This window comes from Archocentrus centrarchus, chromosome 4, assembly GCF_007364275.1.
Source record: "Archocentrus centrarchus isolate MPI-CPG fArcCen1 chromosome 4, fArcCen1, whole genome shotgun sequence".
Classification (NCBI taxonomy): Eukaryota; Metazoa; Chordata; class Actinopteri; order Cichliformes; family Cichlidae; genus Archocentrus; species Archocentrus centrarchus.
The window spans coordinates 24,015,694-24,033,583 of record NC_044349.1 but is presented as its reverse complement, the minus strand read 5'-3'; the positions used below and the strand labels follow the sequence as shown (position 1 = coordinate 24,033,583).

At 41.5% G+C, this 17,890-nt stretch overlaps 1 protein-coding gene across 1 annotated transcript in view; it reads right to left on the bottom strand.

Moving 5' to 3' along the window:
• The window catches only part of ssbp4 (single stranded DNA binding protein 4), a 101,890-nt gene that overhangs the window by 69,527 nt on the left and 14,473 nt on the right, over positions 1–17,890 (bottom strand). The window contains exons 3-4 of the mRNA XM_030726659.1: positions 14,003–14,064; positions 4,505–4,589 (exon numbers count right to left, since the gene is read on the bottom strand). Of these exons, the coding sequence (XP_030582519.1) occupies positions 4,505–4,589; positions 14,003–14,064 (147 nt within the window). The remainder of the gene's footprint in view (positions 1–4,504; positions 4,590–14,002; positions 14,065–17,890) is intronic.

Sequence of the window (17,890 nt, the reverse complement as noted above, 5' to 3'; positions counted from 1 at the left end):
AGATGTGTGGATCTCTTGTAGGAAATAAACATGATTAAAGGGCAATGTGAAGAGGAAGGACAGAAACACAATTCCAACAATTAAGACGACAAGAGTGAACACTTAAATTACTTTGCAGAGGTACAAGACATCAGGCTCTTCCAGCTCTTTATGATACAGCATCATCTCGCTTACTTTGAGTGTGTGTATTCATTTGCATAAGAGTGTGTGGGAGTTGGATATGCACACGAGCACTGCTGCAAGTGGGAGTGTTTACGTGTGAGTGTCTATGATAGCAGATTCACCATTCAAGGGTGAAACCAACCAGCTACCCTGCTAGTCAGAGGCCTCCAGTTCTGGGAGTGAGTCCAGGGCTCCAATCCCACCACATTCCCCTGGATTAGCTGTCAACCAGTCCCCAGATCTGAGGATTAGCACATTATATTCCATTATCTTTCCCAAACTGGAGAGTCCACAAAGTCTACATCATTGCTCTCAGAGGGGGCCAGCAGGACAGGGCTGAGTAAGAGGTGCCTTCAAATCAGGCCAAATTGAGCCAAACTGAACTGAGCCAAACCAAATCTGTAACTAAGACTATACTCCAGCTCAGTGTTGCCTGGAAACCAAATTAGTTTGAGGAAACAAAAAAGCAAACTGTATTTCTAGAAATCAATTTTATGGCACTTCGCTGATATTTTTTCAGTGTTATCCACAGCAAACTGACAGCATAGAGGCCAGAGAGACCACAAATTATATGTAAAAAGAAACATTAATAAAAAACAAAACCAATCCTGGTTTATCTTGCACACTTTCCTCTTTCACTATTCCTGCTGAGCAACACACGGAGTGGAGCGTGCGACTCCTGGGAGCCGTGTTGTTTTTCACTCTGTGATCCGGGCGGACTCGGGGGAATGAGGGAGCTGTTATCAGCAAGGGGCCGTGATAGAGACTTGATCAGGCCGTCGGTCTGCGGGGACGAAGGAGCCAGAGTTAATCAGAGACAGACAGACCCCTCATCACCCTGGGGATTCACACGCCTCGACCCTGACACTCTCTCTCTCTCCCCTTCTCTCTCTGTCACACAAGCGCACAAACACACAACGGTAACAGTCACAATATCACATGTGCTCGCTCACACCTTCTCATGCATTTTAGCTTTGTCAGAGCCTGTGCCACACCCTCTATGCAAGCACACCCATTTTATTATCATTCTTTGCTGCTGACTGTTACTTCAAAACAATTCTGCATCTCTAATCTCAAAATCAAAGGAAGTACAATTTATAGTTTTCTTGTAATAAAGTAGCAGGAGGCTCCCGAGTCCTCAAGCCAAAAGAACACTTTTTCCCCCAAATTCAATTCAGTCCAAGTTTATTTATATAGCACCAAATCACAAAAACAGTCACCTCAAGGCAGTTTATATCGGAAGGTAAAAACCGTACAATAATTATCAGACAACTTTTTTGTTTTCTAGGGGGGGATCCAGAGGTTCGGCCTGTTGGCCTGAATTTTCAAGCATATTTATCTGTCAAAGTCTCACTCCCAACTCAGCACATACAAATGCCTGTAAAACATTTAAAACACTCAGCACAGGTCTGGGAGGGTTAATGTGATAAAAGGGACGATATTCTAATCCAGGCTAATTTTTTTTCCCTAAACCTAACTAAGCAGTTTTTAAGCCTACATGTGGTCAGGCACTGAAAGCAAAGGTGAAAAGTGAGAGGACTTACTTAAGGAAAGCATGAGGTGAGAATGTATGACACTCCTGTATACATAAGACCATACTTACACAAGTTTTTGTCGAGTCTGTTACAGTGGAGATAAGAACTATGGCAAGACAGACTTAAAACATAAAATACAAAAAAAAAAACCAAACAGCCAATTTCATATAGTCTGCATTGCTTCTCAATTATCTCTATTTACAAACACCCCTACCTATGTTGATATGGAAAATGTTCTCTTCATAGCATACACTAAATTAATTGCAGGTGCCATAAATAGCCGCAGCTGTGGTTAATAGCCTGCTTTGCTTATGTGAACTGATGCTTTTTTGTCTCTTATTTGTATTCCAGTCATTTCCTTTGCCCCTCTGCTATGGTCCTTTAAACTTGCCAAGCTGATAACCTGCGTTACTTTTTTATTTCAGTAGTTTTCTTCCATTCATGATTACAGATTTGAAACCACCAAGCAGACATATTTTCTTTTCTCCACTTCTCCAGTGAGTGTCTCAGTTTCACATTCTGTGAAATTGCACTTCTTCCTTGCTTTTCTTTTAATTGCCGTGTCCAATAACTTGAGGTGCAAACAGTGATTTTATATGCCAATAATTAAATAAGGGAGTACGTGACTACAATTTCCCGATGATTAAGATTTATAAAAGAGGACCATGCGTAAAATGTGGCTTTATAAAACCTGATGAAAAAGAATGTGTATGTCTGCATTTGTGTATACACAGTTTAGTGAATTTTCACAGAGCTTCCTGCATCTTGTGTGCATCTCTGCAACATCAGTAGCGTCTGACAGATTGCGCTTTTTTTTTTTTTTTGTTGAAAATTCGAGGAAATGTGTAAAACAGATGCACTCACATGCGCACACACATCTGGAATGTTTTCATGTGATGATACTGTGATACCACAAAATAACAAATATTCCTCTCAATGTCACTTTAAACTAAAATCAGCAGCCACAAGCTAAAAGTTCACACAGTCTGACCTTCTGAACTTGAGTGAGGTCAAAGATAAAAAAAAAAAAAGAGCATCTCAGCCCTTGAACTGCAAAAGGTAATTAAAACGCATCAATAAACAATCTTGAACACGCAAGAACTGTGGAAGCCCATCGAGTGTCTTGTTAGGATGCATACGTCCCTTTATCACACACCAATAGACCACCTGCCCTAACAAAGTTATATTTTCATAAAAACAAGCTCAATATACCTCTTAATCTCTCATTCACTTCAGTACTTTAACTCCTAAACTGCAGCTTAACTCTACATGTTGTGCATCCAGTCAAATACCCCGCAGCAGCAGTGATTCGGACTCTCAGCTGACTTGATTTATGTAAACAAAGACTGCTTGAAATTCGTCTATAGGTTGGCAGAATTTCAACCTGGAAATTCAGCCACATATTGACCAGGACTGTCAAACCAGAGCTGTTAAATAGCTGACATGCAGGTATCCAGCTGGCCTACCTCTGGAGAAAGGTGTAGGAAATTATATGGCATTTAGATTAATTAGACACAGTTGTCAGATTTAATTAACTACTAGGTTTAATTAACCATGTAATTAATCTTATGGTGGTCCAACACATGCACACACGCAGACAAGGCGAGGAGATACACACATCAACTAGTGCCCACACAGACATGCGTAGTACATGCACAACAAATGTAATCTGTTCAGCTGACAAGCGCTCACACTTTTGCCGTCAAACCTCATAAGAGAGTTCAACTGAATAGGTGACAGGCTACGAGCTAAAACAGCCTGAATGAAATGCGTATGGCAAGAACAGAACCTCTAATCCATTTCAGGTTTAACTTCTGCCCAGGTGGAACCATAATCTCGCAGCTGAAGCAGTCTGTCCAGTCAACATCCGCGCACCCGTGTAATCCTTGCTCAAATATACACCACGCAGCATGATGCAAATATTTATTATAGTGTTGACAAGCCAAAAGAGAAAACCCTTCCCGGTAAAGAACAGAAAACCAATTAAAAAAAATAAAAAAGCAGACAGAAACTGAGGAGGTTAAGTCTGTTTGGTCCATATGCGAAAATAGTCACTTGCAGCTTGCAGGCCTTCAAAAAAAATGCATGTGTGGTGTGTGTGCATGTTTGATCTATTGGTCTAACTCTACAGAAGATGAGAGGGTCACGGGGCCCCAGATCTTGACCTTTCATCATCCAGGCCATCCTCTGTAGCCACAACTATCATAGCCGACAATTGTGTGTAAATGTGTGTGTAAATGTGTTTGCAAGATCAGCCAGCTGCTTTATGTGATTTGACCTTTACTGAAGCCACGAGTGGACCAATAAATAGCCAGGCAGTACAGTGACCTTTAACCTCAGCGACAGATTCACTAGAATATTTTTCAGGAAGTGTGGCCACCAGCTGAGGCACACTGCGGAGGCAGATGATAGGAAAAATATATCTAATCAGTGCAGATCATATGAAATGTTGCATGTTGCCATGAACACACTATTAGATTTAGAAGATTCAAAGATGGAAGTCTAAGGGCTTTCCCATAAAATATGGAAGTAGTGTCCAGAGGTGCTGCATTTTTAAAAAAAAAAGCATGCTACAGTATTTCAGATGTCTGGCTCACAGTCAGTCACATCCAAAAAGCAGAGGCTGCAACCAGGAAGGCCAGACACGCAGACAGTAAGAAACACAAACATGTCAAAACAAGAACCAGCAGCATTATCTCAGACAGGATAGTCCCTTCTTTCTGATGCACATTCTCCGTATGATCGTGTGAGCTCGGTGGATGTGTGTGTACTTGTACACCACGGGAGGGTTGGTTCAGTTCACTTACATAGTCATGGAAAGCCTTGGCCTCACTGGAATGTTCACATGTCTCCCTCCGGTCCGGGGCAGCGCAGTACAGATCCCAGAATACACTGTGCACACAGGACAGCGACAGCAGTTAGACACTTTAATCTGTGACACAGTGATGCATCAGATTCACAGTTTCTGTATTTAGTTGCAAAAAGTGGTTAAAATTAACTAATGGAAATAAAAATAAACAAATGAATAAAGCTGTTTAAAAAGTAGAGAAAGATATATGGATTTTATCAGTATTTTGATATAATGCAAAAATGGGTTGTTGATACCTCAGTTTGAGGCCTGTTTTCTTGTTCAATTGACAAAGAAAGACAAACTTTTCAAAAATAGACCAAGAAGCCATAAATGTCAATATGAGTCATGAGCTCTAGTGACAGCAGTTCTTAATGTTGTCTTGACATAACATCCAAAGAAGGGCTTCTTGAAAATAACGCAGCATTGATGAACCTTTGTGTGGACCAAAACATCGGTCTGACTGATTATTGGTCTTGATTAGAACAGAAAAGTTCGATATAATGTGTTGTAAAACAACATTACGATATAAATGAGAAATTATCTGATCAAACGGCATGCAACACAAACTGCAGAGCATGTGATAAGACCTGACAACATGCCTGACAATGACAATTGTTAGCTGTGACTAATAATTATTTTCAGTATTGATAAAACTGCTGATCACTATCTCCACTGTCATTACAATTTTAAAGGCTGACACATTTCATTTGCTTGTTTTGTCTGACTAGCCACAGAAAAACAATATTTTGTAGTATGCAAATCAGATTTTAGCATTTTTGCTTTAAAAATGTCCTTGAACTATTTAATAATTTGATCAGACCTACTAAATCAGAGAGATTTTACAGCCAGACATCTCTTTAGTCTCCAGACTATCGCACAGTCCAGCCAGCAGCTCAGGAAGGACCTCCAAACGTCCCCCTGAGCCTGTCCTGGTGACCTGCAGGTTACTGACCAATCAGCTGTGATTATGTTACTTACTGCCCAATCAGCAGTGTTCATATTAGTTAATTAGACCAATCTAACTCCTCCAGGGCACTGGAGGCCACCACCACTCCAAATGGGCCCTTAATTACTACACTGAAATAAAGTACTTGGTAAGCTGGTCCATGCCAAGGAGATCTCCTTCTTCTAGGTATTGACTTCATGGATGGCTTATTAAAAAAAAAAAAAAGAAATGCTGAACTCATGAGAAGAATTTTTTTCCCTTCCATTTAAAGGTGCAAATAAACTCTTACATGCATTCTTTGTGCTGATGTTAGGAACAGCCGTGACACTTGATGTGACAGACTGCGAAATGGAGCAGAAAATATTAGCTGATCACCCATAGCTGTCAGAGAATCGCTCAGCAGCACTCTGTCACATATTGGTCATTTTTCATTGCACGGGATGCTTGATTTCCATGCTTCAGTGTTATTATCTCTTGAATATAGTTATTACAGAACATTGTCGATCAGTGATCTACACGTTCCTCTATTGTCCTTAGATTTTTTTAGTTATTTGAGGGCATCAATGAGACAAGAGTGCAACAATAGCTGTCCTAAAAATAAAAACGAACAATAAACAATAAATTTGAACCCTGCGGCACAAGGTACCAACCTCTCAAAGCATATGAACTAAAATAGAAATGTGTTATTAAAGTATTTAAAGATTAAAAGGCAGAGTCGGTGCCCTGAGGCGTTCAGCGTGCACTGGGGTCCCTTCTAGACAAGGAGGGCACTGAGAAACAGGGCGGGACCGTGCAAAGCTGGTGGTGAACACATGGTGTGTGTGTCGTGCCGCCCTTCTGTCACTCGACAATAAAGCCAGTGTACATTATCATATCTATCGGCTAGTGTTAAAGAGATTGCTGCTCTGTCAGAGACGAGGCACGGTGTGAAGGCGCGACCATCGCAAATCCAATCAGCTCTCAGGGAAATGAAATGGGACGCGGGTTACAGTTTGTTACAGAAAAGACACAACCAGGTGCAGTCGCAGGGGTAGGGGAAGGTGATCTAACATCTCGTGGCCTGTGAAGTCTGAAATATATTATGATTTGAACAGCTGACCTGCGTCTGTCTGAGCCGGTGCAGGCAAATCTCATTCCGTCTCTCTGCATAATCTGAAGGAGGATCACTGGTGGACGAGACTAAACGTAGAAACAAATACTTTCATTTTCCTGATATTATTTCAGAGAGTTGATACTTTTTTCTGCATAGAAAAAGACAGGAAGTGTAAGGAGGTATTACATTAAGAAGCTTTCTAATATTTGTCTTATTTAGATCTTGTAGGGCAGCTTCAGTGCATGACTAGGACTGAATCCAGGTATATCTGGGATGGGACAATTGCTGGCTCCTTTTTTTTTTATAATGCCACCCACATTTAGAGGAATAACCCATAGCTGTTGTCCCATCCTTTTCAGAGAAACTAATCTTTAGAAATTATCTGGGAAGTCAACATTTGCAGTTAATTAGCAATAGCAATCTGTGAGAAATCTTGTACCCTGCACACCCTTGTTATAGTAAAATTTCTATCCAATTATCTAATCATTTCAATCTAATCATCTCATCATGGGAAGCTCTTTATGGTATTATGGGAAGTAACTGGTGGTTTAAGCTGCACAACTCTGTGTAAGAGATGAAAAGTTTAACAGCTCTTACTTTGAAGAGTCACAGGAGAGATTTAAATTACAGTTCTGGGGTCATACAAACTCTTTTATTTATTCAAATCAGAAATAAGACAAAAATATATGAGCTAGCACCCCCCAGCGCACACACGAACATGCACTCTTTGTTCATTCCTGAACAGAGGAGGAGGAAGGGATTAGTGTCCAGCCGTCCAGAAGATGACAATTACTAAAATTAAATGCCATCACGATAATTATTTGCAATTAACTGTGGCCTCACAAAGCCAGTGGTTACAATGTGCTTTTCCATTACAATAAAGAGAGTAAACAAAGACAGAAAGACAGCCACGCAGGCTGCTGGTAGCAGGTTTAATCCTGTGTGTGTCAGTCAATCTGTTGGCCAGTCAGGAGGGAGACAGAAATAAAAATTAAGACAGAGATAGAGATCAAGATGTAGCAGGAGTATATATATAAAAAAAAAAAAGTTTAGAGTGTCAGATGCAACCACGCTCTTCTTATCAGAGTAAAATACTGCAATCAGCCTTAACAACTTCTAGCAAGCAGGAGGAACATCATCATCATGATGCCATGTAAATCAGAAATGCTCCATCTGCACGTTCATCAGTCCACATTCTCAGTCACTTTTTCAACTTTAGGTGGCAGGGAGGGGCTGGAGCCTATCCCGTGGCGCAAAGCAAGTTACACCCTGAACAGGTTGCCAGTCCATCACAGGGCCTCCCCTTTGGAAATGGTTGACAAATACAGTAACTGTGATTGAAGAAAGTCTGGCAAAACAAACCTGACCTAAAAGAAAAATTAACTTGTCAAACTTGTGGCTGCCAGACCTTCCAGAGACCCAAAAACAAAAAGCTCAATCACACAGAAAAACAGTCACAGGAAATAAAACACTGACACAAAACAAGCAGTGCTGGAAGCTTAATGAAGTAGAGAATAGTTACTCAATAGTTACTTCAAGTATCACTGATTTGATCTGCAATTGATCAACAGATTAGCTTCTGAAAGTTATACTCAGTTAGGCTCCAGCCACACAGGCTTAGAAAACAGTTGGCAATTATCTGGCAACCACTGGTCACTAAGGAAAAATGTATATTCCCAAACTACTTGGCACGTGGTTCCTCGAGGTTGCTGGCAGCCGCTAGGTCACAAAGAGGGTGCTGCACCAAAAACCTTCTTGTGATTGCTTTGGTTGCTACCAGATTGCCGCAGTGGCCCACAGTTTGCTTGGAAGACGCCGACTCGTCTGCAAACGCCTTCGACAAGTAAAACTTGAAGTGTGATACAATCTGGAAATGGAGAACCTTCACCTTCAAAGTAAAAGTTGTGCATCGCCACTGAAACCAACGTATTTCCTAAAACTTTTACTTTGAAGGCAAATGATCTCTTTTTCCAGTTTTTTGTCATACTTTTCACAGTTTCACTCTACTCAGAGAATAGTTGACAAGTGTTTGCAGACAAGTTGGCATCTTCCATGTAAACTACAGGTAACCAGAGCAATTTGCTCATGACCAAAACAATTGTGAGGTCTTTGGTGAAGCAGCGTATAGCACTTTGTGACCAATTTTACTTAATGACTGCCAGCAACTAGGCACCAACCGATCAAGGAATACACATTTTTTTCCCTAGCAACTGGTGGTTGCCAGATGGTCTAGTTTCTAGGCCTGTGTGACTGGAGCTTTACATAAACGGTGGTGTGACCAAGCAATAATTCTTCTGAATTTAACCCCTTTAGTGATAACTTACTGATAACTTCAGAAAGTAAAGTGACTGCAAATTACCAGATTTCTCTTGAATTTGTATTTAAATATAGTGTATTCACACCATGATGAAATAATTGAAAGAAGAGGGAAATATCTCCAATGTGCAACTGTTTATCCAACTGTGTAAACTAAATCCTACTAACTGTAGCTGTAGCAGTAAACAGACAAAAATGACATACTTTCAACCAATAATAACAATAAAGTTTTCACTGATTTGACTGTATTAAGTGTATTCACAGTAAAGTGTTGAATCCTCATGCTAGTGGGTGATGTCGTTGCTTAGATTTATAAGTGTCCTGGTGTGTATGCATGGCTTTGCAATCACAAGTGAAACTAATATAATCTTGTTGACCAAACAAACTTTGAGTCTATACACGGATTGGCAGAGCTATTAAAATGAGAAAGATGGCACATGTCTATACCAGCAGAATACTAGCTACTGCATTAACAAACAAACTAGATACATTCTTGTGCTAATCAATATTCTGTGCTTATACTTCATATTACTATCAAACTGACCTATCACAGTTATTGAGATCTCTGTCGCTGTGACATGCGGTAGATTTCTCTACTAGTGCTACTATAAATCAAGCATTAGTACTAATAATGGATTATATTTACATGTATTTGCCACCGCATTCACCTAACAAATGAAAAATTCCCTGTTTGTGTATTCTTTGCTGTTCCCGGGAGGAGACACAAATCCCTTGGGGGTTGTGTCAGGAGGGGCATCTGGCATAAAAATCTGCCAAATCAAAATATGCCGAGCTACCCACTGTGGTGATCCCTTGTGAGCAAGGGAGCAGCCAAAAGTAGCTTTTTATTTACATGTATTTGCTACCAATGGTCAATCCCCCCTTGGAATTAAGATTATGAGGCTGACAATAACAGATATTAATCAATTTTTCAAACTGCAAATGCACATATTTACAGTTTGAACACCCTCACTTAAAAAAAGAGCAACAACGAGAAATGAATGATGAGTTAGACAAGAGAAAAACGTGGCTAAAGAGAAAGTGATACAGAAGATTGTCTGATACATGTGTCTACAAAGAACAGTCCAAACATTCGGGAGCATTTGATGGCTACTCTCACTTTGTTTTCTCTGCTCCCACAAACAAGAATTTCAGCTAGAGGCTATCACACAGAGGATCCCTCTACATACAGTTGTTGTTCCGAGGTTGTGTGTGTGTGTGTGTGTGTGTGTGTGTGTGTGTGTGTGTGTGTGTGTGTGTGTGTGTGTGTGTGTGTGTGTGTGTGTTGTGCACTAGGATGAAGGAGGATTCAGTGGCCATCCAGTGAAAACTGGTTAAAGCGATCGATTTTGGGATAAGGAGGAGACAACTAGCAGTGGCCAATAGAGAGAGAGCTAATGACACAATCAACACCTGCAGCCCTCGCTGAGCCTTTTCTTTATCCGTCCACCCATAACAACAGACGTGGATGAGTGACCCCCGCTACCAGCCTCCCCCTTCCACCCCCGGCATCCCCCCCCCCCCCCCCCCCCCCCCCTCTTAGAGCCATACTCTTATTGTGAAGCCCCCTCCCCACCCACCAACAGTGCCCTACAGGAAACAGCCACAGAGGCAAAGACAGGGGGAAGAAAACCCCAATGAGACACTAAAAGGGGGAGACAGTGGGGGTAGGGCTGGGGTGGCTGTGGGGTCGGGGTCTTAGATTTGGCTTTTTAACACAAAAGAGGCTGGAATGCAAAGAGTTAATCCATTCGGGGGTCTCTCTTCCGCAAACAAAGGGACAGGCCTCCAGACAAAGGTTGAGGGAGGGGGAGAGAAGGGTGAGGGATGAGGGAGGCTGGTGGCTTTCCTACCATCTGGAGCCTTTGTTTTGGGGGAGGCTGGAGGTTGAGGGGGAGTGTTTGCTGGCTGGTTTAAGGGTGGACAGGGGGCTCCGCCCTCTTTCTCCTCCTGCAGTCGACCCCCTCCAGACCCTAGTACTACAGAGTATCCGTGTCCACGTGCTGCGTGGCCCAGACAGACGCCCCTTAGCTAGGTCATACTACACTTGAGCCCTGCCCTGCTCTGCATGGCTAATTATCAGCCTACTCTCCAACTGCTCTCTCTGGCAAACACACACACACACACACACACACACACACACACAGTACTGAAATATATCAATACAGTCAAAACACACACTGAAAGTGCTCAGTTTCTCTTTCTATTTCCCTTGTACACACACACACACACACACACACACACACACACACACACACGGTTCCCTGAGCACTCTTATTGGTTCAGGCAAGAGCAAACTTAGGCTGCACTGTATGTTTGTGTATGTCATTCTGTCAGTATTACTGGTAGTGATCCAATTGAGAGCTGTCAGGTTGAGAGAAGCCAGGTTCTTTAAGGACCATTATGAACTGTGTCAACAGACTACACAATCACAACACACACTGGGGCCAGGGAGGATGAATGAATGAAGCCGCATGTCCGGGTTTATTACACAGGGCCGGCCGGGGGCTTTGGGGATGAGCAGGATAGCATGAATGACAAACAAAGCAGGCCCTGTCAAACCTCTTATCCCTTCTCTTTGCCTCTCCTGCTGCCTTGCTGAGGATTCAGCCTCTCAACCTCCTTGATGCTCTGCCTGCTTGGTTCTTTGTCTGCATCCATTCCAGCTACCCAGCTTCTTCTGTCCTGCCTGTTTTCTCTCCCTCTTTGCATTAAAGTTGGATTTTCTATTAGCTGGCTGAAAAGTGGAAAGGGGAAATCCTACTTTTGGGTGTTCTTTTTCCTTCTAATTCAAACATGGAAAAAAACATGGTATGTGTCAAGCCGTAATTTTACTGACCCTGTTCTTCCAAGCAGAATAAAAAAAACAAAAAACACTATCTTCTATTTATCCAGCATTAAGAGATCTGACAGATTTGTTTAAAGAAGCTGAAAGAAAAGAGGGACAGCCATGTCAGAGCCTTGTTCCATTAAATGGACCATCAGGTTAAACAATCGTGATGACAGCGCAGAGGTTTTCAAACCATGAGGCTCACTTCCCCAGAGGGTAGCAGGAGAGTTAAAACTGAGGTGCAAAAGGAAGTGAAAGGGACAAGTGCATGCCAACGTTCTTAAAAACAAGAGAAAAGAAAAAAGGGTCATTATTTATTTTAGTTTTACCCGCTGATATGGCCATGCAGTGAGCTCGTGACATGCCGCAATAAAAACTGAACTCTTATCAGAGTCATACCTGAGTCACTTCTAAAAAACACTGTCAGAAAAGACACAATTCAAATATCTTTTTTTTTTTCTCTTTTTTTTTTTTTTTTTACAATTGCACTGCAGCCAAGAACTTTTCTAAACAGGATCCAATGGAGGTGTATGTGAGAACACAAATTTCCTGTTCAGTCAGAATGGAAGCATATGTCTGAATCTAAGCAGAGAGTATAGCCCTATACACTTCAAAATTCATCCTGCTTCTTCCATTAGTATTCACATCATCAATAAAGACTAGTGACAAGGTTCCATTAGGAGCCATACATGTGCATGGCATAACACTGCCTCCACCATGTTTGACAGATAATGGGGTATGCTTCGGATTAAAAGCTCTTCCTTTCCTTTTCCAGACGTTTTTCTTCCCATCACTCTAAGTTAATCTTGGTTTCATCTGTCCAAAGATTTTGTTTCCAGAAGTAGGCAGGCTCTTTTAGATGCTTTCTGGCTAAGTCAAGTTTTATCTGACCTTCCTGATCTTGGGTGTAATCAGAGGTCTGCACCTTGTTGTAAACCATCTGTATTTCCTTTTATAACAGTGTCTCTTGATACTAGATTTTGACAGTGATATGCCAACCTCCTTGAGAGAGTTCTCTCTAGATGTCCTTAACCAAGTAAAGAATACTACAATCATCCACTTTAGTTGTCTTCTGTGGTCTTTTAGGCCTTTTTGTGTTGCTGAGCTGGCAAGTGTATTCCTTCTTTTTAAAAAATGATTCTTGATTTGGCCACTCCTAAAGTTCTTGCTCTCTCTCTGATAGGCTTGTTTTGGTTTTTCAGCTCAGTGATGGCTCCTTCACTTGCACTGACACCTCTTTGGTCCTCGTATCGAGAGTTCCAAAGAAAAGATACCAAATTAAAGTTCAACACTTGGATTCAACAGAAGCTCTCTTATCTGCTTAATCTGTCACAAAAAACAACAAAAAAAAAAAAACAACAAGGGAACAGCCTCACCTGGACATGAAACTGCTTGTCAGTCAATTGTCAAATTACTTTTTAGCCTCTGAAAATGGGGGACTATGTAGAAACATGTGTGCAATTCTTAAACAGTTTTGTTAAACCCCTTCGATAAAGCTGAAAGTCTGCACTTAAATCACTTGATTATTTGATGTACAACCCACTGTGGTGGTGTGCAGATGCAAAATTACAAAACTTGTGTCACTGTAGTTAAGCTTTGTCTAAACTACATTTCACATGGACATCTAAAACTCCTTTTTTGGCCTTGGATAGAGGGTGTTCTCGCTGAGCATTTTGAAAACTAAACATCTTGTATTCACAACCAGAGGAGAAAACCACTAAGTTGGTTTTCCAACTCTCTTTGTTAATTTCTTTTTTTTTACTTAGTTTTTTTTTGTGGCCTGTTGCATGTGTACAGACCATTACAACACTATCAACATCTCCCTAGGCAGATTGTCTGAAAATATGTGCTGTTATCCTCATTTTGGAGGACAACAGATACATACTGTATCTCCCCACTGCACTACGGAAGCCAGCTTTTTACTCAGTTTGGAATTACTGTAAACACTGTCATAGGACAGAGGATCTGTCTCTGATTTTGACTCTAATTGAGCAGTGCACACTTCAATGAGAGGTATAAAAAACAGTTTAAATAACAGACCAGGGGACGTTAACTCACTTGTCAGTCAGAGGGATGCCAGGAGTGCAGCATTTAAACATGTGTGAGATGATGCACTTAGCATTCCCTGCAATTACTGTCCTTCTCCACCTCTGCACATTCTTTTATTCCATTAAGTGTACTTTTACAGTATACATGTGAACTGCTGAAAAAAAAAGAAAGTATGTAGCCAAGGGGGAAAAAAAAAAAGAACAGATCAATGTATACATACCACCACCATGAGTGTAAAAATCCAGGAGGTTCTCCAAGTGTGATGTTCTTCTCCCATCGGATCTGTCAGGAAGAAGCGGGATAGAGAAAGAGGGTTGAACAAAGAAGACAGAGGAGGAAAATGAAAAATTGGACACTGCAGCATATTTAATGCATAATGTAATCATTTTGCTCAACTGTCCTCCCAACTTTAGACTGACAGAGCGACAGTCGCATAGGAAAGTAGGCCGATCAGAAGCACAGCGATCTGCAGTGCAGTGCCGAGTTTGTGGATAAGAAACTGTGACTGTCTTGAAGCAGCACTCTTCTCTGCTGCCCTCACAAACCAGCAGAGCTCCTGACTGTATCTGGACACTGAGATAAGATCCGGTGAGAGATAGCAGACCAACTGTCCGCTTCACACACTCCTGCTAACATGACTCTACACATATAAACACACACACACACACAGAGTCTCATATACAACCTGAGAGATCCTTCACTAGAGTCAATGAGGGCAGCATGACAGCTGCAAGATCTCTATTTTTTCCTATACGTGCTCTATACAGGAAAAAAAAAAAAAGAGAAGCTTCAGGTTTTCTATTCTACAGATTTCCCCAGTGCCACCTATAATGATGTGATGTGCCGTATGTTGGTGTGGGCCTGTTGATTTAATGCTGCTAAAGAGCTGAGTGCTGCACTGTGCAGGAGAGCATAGAGTGGCGAAGTCCTCTTGGGGACAAAAGTGTATTGTGTATATACTATAAACCTGAGTGAGTGAGTGTGTGAGTGTGTGTGTGTGTGTGTGTGTGTGTGTTTCTCGCTGAAGAAGGAACAGAGGCTAATTGAGGCAGGAGAGTCCAGGTGATACTACTCTCATTAGATGAGCAGGTGTGTGTGCGAGCCTTCAGTCTACCTGCGACGACAGAGGTCCCTTATCTACTGAAACATGCATGTGTGTTTTTCTGTGCGAGGTTGTGCTTGAGACTTGGAGATACAGAGGCCGAGAGATCTCTCATTTAAAGAGAAACATATTTATCTCTAAAACTACAATAAAAACAAAAACAACTGAAAATATATAACTGCACAAGATACACAAAGCATTAAAGATACATTGTAAATGCAGAAAATCGGAGGAAATAAAAGACGTGCTGTGTGTCTTTTTGGGATAATGGCAGCATGATATCCTGAATTTGACAATCCTTCACAAGTGTACTAAATGGCATGATGTATTAGCTTGTTTTTTCCTTTTGTTTTACATATTTGATTTCTTATGTTTTATTTACTTATAGCATTTTTTCCCCTAAATTAGTGGCAAAGATATTTTCTTCTTTTGTTTGTGTTTCAGTGAATTCAGTGCACTGAGCTCTTTGCACAATGCCACAGAGGCAAAAATTAAAATCTTTAAAAGCCAGACATGAGCCATTTTCACAATGCACTGCAGCCCTGAAATTTTCTTAACACTACCTGCCAGAGAATGCAAATGTCAGTTGTCAGTTGTATTGGCCGTTCACAGTCTTTAACCTTGCCAGCTTACTAGTACAAATTCTGTGTAACGTTCACCTGAGCCCTGAGCAGGTGATTGACTGGAGAGAGGAAGTCATGTGTCCAACTTTTGACTAAATCACACTGATAATACTCTGAGTTCTAATTACAAGAACATACCTGGTGGATACCTAGAGCTAGTCTATTGCTAGAACTACATTAAGGTGGCTAGAACTTTATTAAGGCAGAAAAACATGGACGTTCAAGCTGCTGGGTTTGCTCAGATGTGTCCAAGACTGTTACTGTCACTATGTGTCTGAATTAAATGGCGACCTCAGAGTCTGAACGCAGGAGTGCCAAAAAGCCCAAATCTGAGTCGGTCTCCACAGACCCCCATGTTAATGTTCCCAACTTTACAGCATTAGGTTTCACAGAGATTTGAGTTCAATGAATAGTTTCAACTTTCATGACACCTGAATGGTGTGTGACTTTTTTTTTTTTTAAACAACTCATCTATTTGGATACTGTTAAGGCTTAAAGTCAAGAGGGTAACCACTGTGAGTGACCAGAGTACAGACACCAGAAGCTGTAGCTGATAGCCCTCTGCTAGGCCTTGCCTTTGCTAATTTGAGTCACTGAACTGGAGCTCTCCACTGTGTTTCTGGTACAGGTGCCAACTTTAATGGAATTATCTGGCTTGCTGTGTGGTACCATCCAAAAAGTTTGTGCTTCACTTTGACGTGGAAGAAATTCTGTTTTTTTTTTTTTTGTTTTTAACTTTGCCCGTGCAGTTGATGGATCTTACTAGTATTATTGGAAACTTAGTACCGTATTTTCCGGAGTATAAGTCGCACTTTTTTTCATAGTTTGGCTGGGGGTGCGACCTATACTCCGGAGCGACGTATATGTGACATTTATAACACATGAACCAAAATACTCCAGCCACTTGACATCTCCGTGAACTGCAACTTTAAGGCAGTCTTGCGTAACCTGTGGGCGCAGTGGATGATGGATGGAGAGCACAGCTTAACGGCAACTGGGAGAATGCGCCACCCAACTTTCCTGGAAGTCATTGGATGGATCAAGAAAACATGGGCTTCAGTGACAAACCATCCTGTTGGGATTCAGAAAGGCTGGAATAATTGGAACTGCAGCTGACGACGAGTCTGACTAACGCGACACAGAAGAGGAAGCGGCGCTTCGTCTACGGAGTGTACGGAATTGTTTAGAAGTGACACCGAGGATGAAGAATTCAATGGATTGATGGTTTGGTTAACTTGTTAGTATGTTCTTTATGCTATGGTTATCTGAATAACTTAATGTTACGTTAACATACCGAACACGTGTTCGTTGTGCGTCATGTAGCTGAATGTGCTACGTTAGCATAACATAGGCGTAACCGTGTTCGTCCTGTTCTTTAATCCATTATTATTTTAAATTGCCGTTCAAGATGGAATTTCTGCTCTGGGTCTCGGATTCTATCAACCCCCCCCCCCCCCCCCCCCCAAAAGTGCGACTTATAGTCCAGTGCGACCTATATATGTTTTTTTCTTCTTTATTACGCATTTTTTGGCTGGTGCGACCTATACTCCGGAGCGACGTATAGTCCGAAAAATACGGTACTCCACCTTTTCATCCAAATATTGCAACTTCTGGCTCTAAAAACCTAACGCAGTAGTGGTCAAAACACCATTGTTGAGGCTTCAAAATGCAGAGTCTAGAAACAAATTGGTGACCTCACATTGGCAACATCCACCATTTATATAAAGTCTATTGTCTGAATGAGCTACGTGGTCACTTTTCTGTCAAAGCTGTGACAACAGTCTCACAAACATGAACACCCAAAGTTATAACTGCACATCTCTCTCATTAGTCTGAGTTCTTCAGCTCATTAAATTGTTCTCGAGAAAGTCCTAAACAGCAAAAACATGTACATGATAACATTCTCACCAGCTCTGTTCCTAATTTACAGTAAGATCAAGATTCATCTGTGGTGCACTTTCAGTCTTCATCTCTCTCAGAGACTGTGCGAGGGGCGTGAACAGCTCTCGTACAGCTGCAGCACTGTGTGGCACACGCACAAAACCACACTGACAATGGCTAAAAGATTTTAACATTCAAAAGTGTTACTGCACTTCACTAGACTTGTTTTGCACATGGCAAATGTTGCGCACGTACTGTGGCTCTCCCTGTCACTGCTGTGGGTATGTCTAAAGGAAGCTGTATGGAAAAGGGTCCTGACTACATGACAGAATACCATCACGCTAACAGATTGATGATGTTATGTACTCCATGTGACGGACTCTTGCCATATAGCGAGACTAAATAAACCTGAAGACGGGGTTGAAATAATCAAAAGCTTAAAGCAATATATACTGATACAGGCGCTAAATTTGAGACAACTGGCATCAAATCGACTTGGCAG